The following is a 3,775-nucleotide window of genomic DNA, read 5'->3' on the forward strand; positions in this document are numbered from 1 at the left end:
CTGTCCGCCGATCCTTACAGTTATTACATACATATGTAAAAATTTGGTGATGATTATGATTATATGATTATGATGAACATACATACGGAGATCGAAACCCGTTACATGGTTTTTTCTTTAATATTTATATATTGTTAATCATTCGCTTACATTTTATAAAATTTTCTTAATCATTGATAAATTTCATGCAAGTGTTGATAAACATACATATACATATAGTTTTTTGTATATATATATATTTATTATATATATTTATTTACATACATATATGTGTACAAATTTGGTTTTATAGGTGGAAAATCGAAAAAAACATTTTTAAGGGGTGGGCAAACGTTTTTAACTGAAAATATTTATTTTAAAGAGGTGGGCTAACGAAAAAACTAAGTTTAAACGATGGGCAAACATTATAAACAAATTTTAAGGGGTGGGCAAACGTTAAAAACTAATTTTAAAGGGTGGGCAAACGAAATAAACTAATTTTAAAGGATGGGCAAACGAAATTATTTAGTTTTAAGAGGTGGGCAATCGAAATTTTTTATTTTTAAGAGTGGGCAAACGAAAAAAACTAATTTCGAAGGGTGGGCAAACGAAAAAAACTAATTTCGAAGGGTGGGCAAACGAAATAAACTAATTTTAAAGGATGGGCAAACGAAATTATTTAGTTTTAAGAGGTGGGCAATCGAAATTTTTTATTTTTAAGAGTGGGCAAACGAAAAAAAATAATTTTGAAGGGTGGGCAAACGTTAAAATGTAATTTTAAAGGGTGGGCAAACGAAATAAACTCAATTTAAAGGTTTTGCGAAGTAGACCGAGGTAAACTTGAATGTCTTATATTTTCTGAAGTATACATTTTTTCAAAATTCTAAAGGGTGGGCAAACGTGGGCAAACGATGTTATTGCGATTTAAAAAAAAAAAATTGAAAAAAGTGAAATTTTTGATCTTCGAAAATTTTCGAAAATTTCAAAATTCTAAAGGGTGGGCAAACGTGGGCAAACGAAGTTATTGCGATTAAAAAAAAAAATTTTGAAAAAAGTGAAATTTTTGATCTTCGAAAATTTTCGAACTTGTTCGAAAATTCATATCTCAAAAACTGGACGTGGGCAAAAAAAACTAATTGGTGGGCAAACATGGGCAAAAAATGGGCAAACGATTCCAGCTTTTAAATTTCAAAAATTCGATTTTTCCGAACCCAGCTTCATTGAGCTATTTCCAACCGCTAATCTTGGCGGCGGGGAGTCGAGTCTTCTGCGCTATTTATCGATGAAAGCGTGGCCTTTATTTCGGAATTCGGTTTAGGGTTTCGCTTTTGGAGATCCGGGTAGAAAGGAAATGTCAATATTTGTCATTACCGCGTGGCATTTTCTAGCGAATTTCTTCGACGCTTTGTCTACGGATATTTTTTGTCTTTCCTTGTTGGGGTTTTTCGGGGTTTGGTTTCGTCGGCTTTTCCTTTGTGGCCGCAACGGCCATAAAACCAACAAAGGCGAAACAAAGGCCGCCGTGCGCCGTGTGATTATGTAAGACGCAGTTGCATATCGGGCTCATATTTACTTTGGCCAAACACCACACATTGCAGGCGGATATACACAGCCAGAACCGGGGATTCCGGGCCACCAGATCCAGAACCAGAACCAGAATCAGAATCAGAAACGAAACACCAGGCAGGGCAATGTTTGGATTGGACTCTTCCGTTTCCGATAATCGGATATGGCGATGTTTGGATATAACTACATATATATTTAAATGGTGCGACCAGGAAACAAAGTAGTCGTAGTCAAAATGTTTAGAAAACTTTGGCTGTATAGACATCATGTAGGCAATTGCTTTATTTGTCAAACTCGAGACATTACAAAAGTAATTTTGCCCGACGACGATTTATAAAAATTGCAAAATTTGTAAGTATTTTGAGCATTTAAATATTTTATCAGGCATACTTATTGAGTATTCATAGTAAAACCATGGAGACGAACGCAAAGGACATAGTCCCGGAAAATTTCGATTTCGAGGAGGAGATCTCTCGCCTGATGATCGAACACAACCAGATTGCTATAGTTGACCGGGATGAACCCATTTCGGAGGAAAGCGATTTGGATGACGACTCCGATAGCCGCTTATTTTCTACTTATGAAGGTGACAGCTTGTTAACATAATGGGGCATTTCTCACATTTGCACGTTGTTGCTTATCAATAACTCCCAATAAAGTGCTGTACCATATTGCCATGTCGTCATCCGTCATGATCTGCTTTCGGGATCGCTTATTGTCCCTTGGCTCATCGCTCACTTGTGCTCTAAGCGGATTAGGTTTCACCCAAAAACGTGTACGGGACAATGGACTTGATGGTGGAAACTAAAAAGTAAAACAAAAAGGGAAACGCGGGCAACCCTCGAAACAATGAACCATGTGGCAAGTGGATTGCCAGCTTGTAATCCGCCACTCCGCCTTATATCTCCCCATATGTATGTATATCCTTAGGGTCGAGATCCCAAAATGCACTTGCTACATGGTTATTGCATCATCGCCTTATTGTCCTAATGCGATTAGCATTCATTTTTAATCGGTCCTCATTGGAACTAGGTTTTTTGTCTAAGTCTTTCGAAAGTCTTGTCTTTTCGCATTTCTAGTGCTTTTAAACAAATGGAGACGATGAAAAGTATTGAAATCAAAACCCAGTTTTTCGAAAGATTCAATTTTGAATCTACCTTGAATGTCATTTAATGCATAAGCATATTGCAATTATTTTATAAATTAGATTGAACGTTTTCAAAGTCTATACTTTGTTGTGCCAAGTATATGACTTAGCTTTGGCTGCTCATTACGCAATTTTTCGGGCGGGTGTTCTTGTGTGAAGTGGTCCATTGTCAGTGCCCTAGACCAGAAACGCAAACTGTCTCGAGAGCGAGCGACTTGAGGCCGACAAAGTTGTGGCAAGAGTACAGTCACCACCGTTGGCCACCAACTCCTGGCCCCTGACCCCTGACCCCTCGGCAATGACAACCCCCGGTGGAACAATGGCGTTGAATGGTCCGCAATGGAGTGGGTCAACGTAGAGCGTGCTCAGCCTGTGAAATTGCAAACCAGAACAACACTTTCATCGATAATCACGAGGGTCACTCGGTGGGTCAAGTGTCGTCGCAGCGCGTGCCAAAAAACCCTTTAAAAATGGGGGGTAGAACACGTGGAGATCTGTACAATTTAAGTATTATCATTATAGATGCAAATCAAGGGGTAGTAAGTGAGAAAACGTAACTTAATTTATTTGAAATATCAAGTGAATATGCTAAAAACCGTTCCCAGCGAATCTGTTCACACAACCGCCGCCCGTGAGTATGCAATAAATAATTTCAAACTGATGGGCGGAAAAATGGCTGGCAGCCCAAAAGCGGGCAACAACAAACTGATTCCATTTAGATATTCGCTCGGCTTCAATTGCAAAATTTATAGTTTGTAGCTCCCATCTGCAGTATCGCTCGATCTATTTCCGTTTGCACTCGCGGTGTTTGCTTTTAACTAACGTGACACAGCCGCATTCAAATCAGCTTAATTAAATTGTAATTGGATATGTTTTTTCGCCTAGAAACTGACACAAACAAGCGAAAATCGAGGGGTCTGGCAATGGAAACTGGGAAATGGGAAATGGAATTGATATGGTGGTTTGATGGCTGACGCTTGATAAGCTCATCGCGTGAATTGTCTTTAAAGCTGCGGACAGGCGTCTCCACTCGTCCAGCCATCCATCTGTAGCTATTGCTACATATTTATATGTACATATATG

General features: G+C 38.7%; 1 protein-coding gene across 1 annotated transcript; it reads left to right on the forward strand.

Moving 5' to 3' along the window:
• The first annotated feature begins 1,744 nt into the window (after positions 1-1,744).
• Positions 1,745-2,226, forward strand: LOC6725070. Its single transcript, XM_016173394.3, has 2 exons — positions 1,745-1,896; positions 1,953-2,226. Exon 2 carries the CDS (start codon positions 1,960-1,962, stop codon positions 2,149-2,151), a length of 192 nt encoding a protein of 63 aa, XP_016038055.1. The 5' UTR covers positions 1,745-1,896; positions 1,953-1,959; the 3' UTR covers positions 2,152-2,226.
• Positions 2,227-3,775: the final 1,549 nt, after the last annotated feature.

The sequence above is a fragment of the Drosophila simulans genome, chromosome X (genome assembly GCF_016746395.2).
Source record: "Drosophila simulans strain w501 chromosome X, Prin_Dsim_3.1, whole genome shotgun sequence".
Lineage (NCBI taxonomy): Eukaryota > Metazoa > Arthropoda > Insecta > Diptera > Drosophilidae > Drosophila > Drosophila simulans.

What these genes read in the sequence shown, in the direction of transcription:
- LOC6725070 (XM_016173394.3), top strand. Translation starts at nt 1,960, where the DNA reads ATGGAGACGAACGCAAAGGACATAGTCCCGGAAAATTTCGATTTCGAG.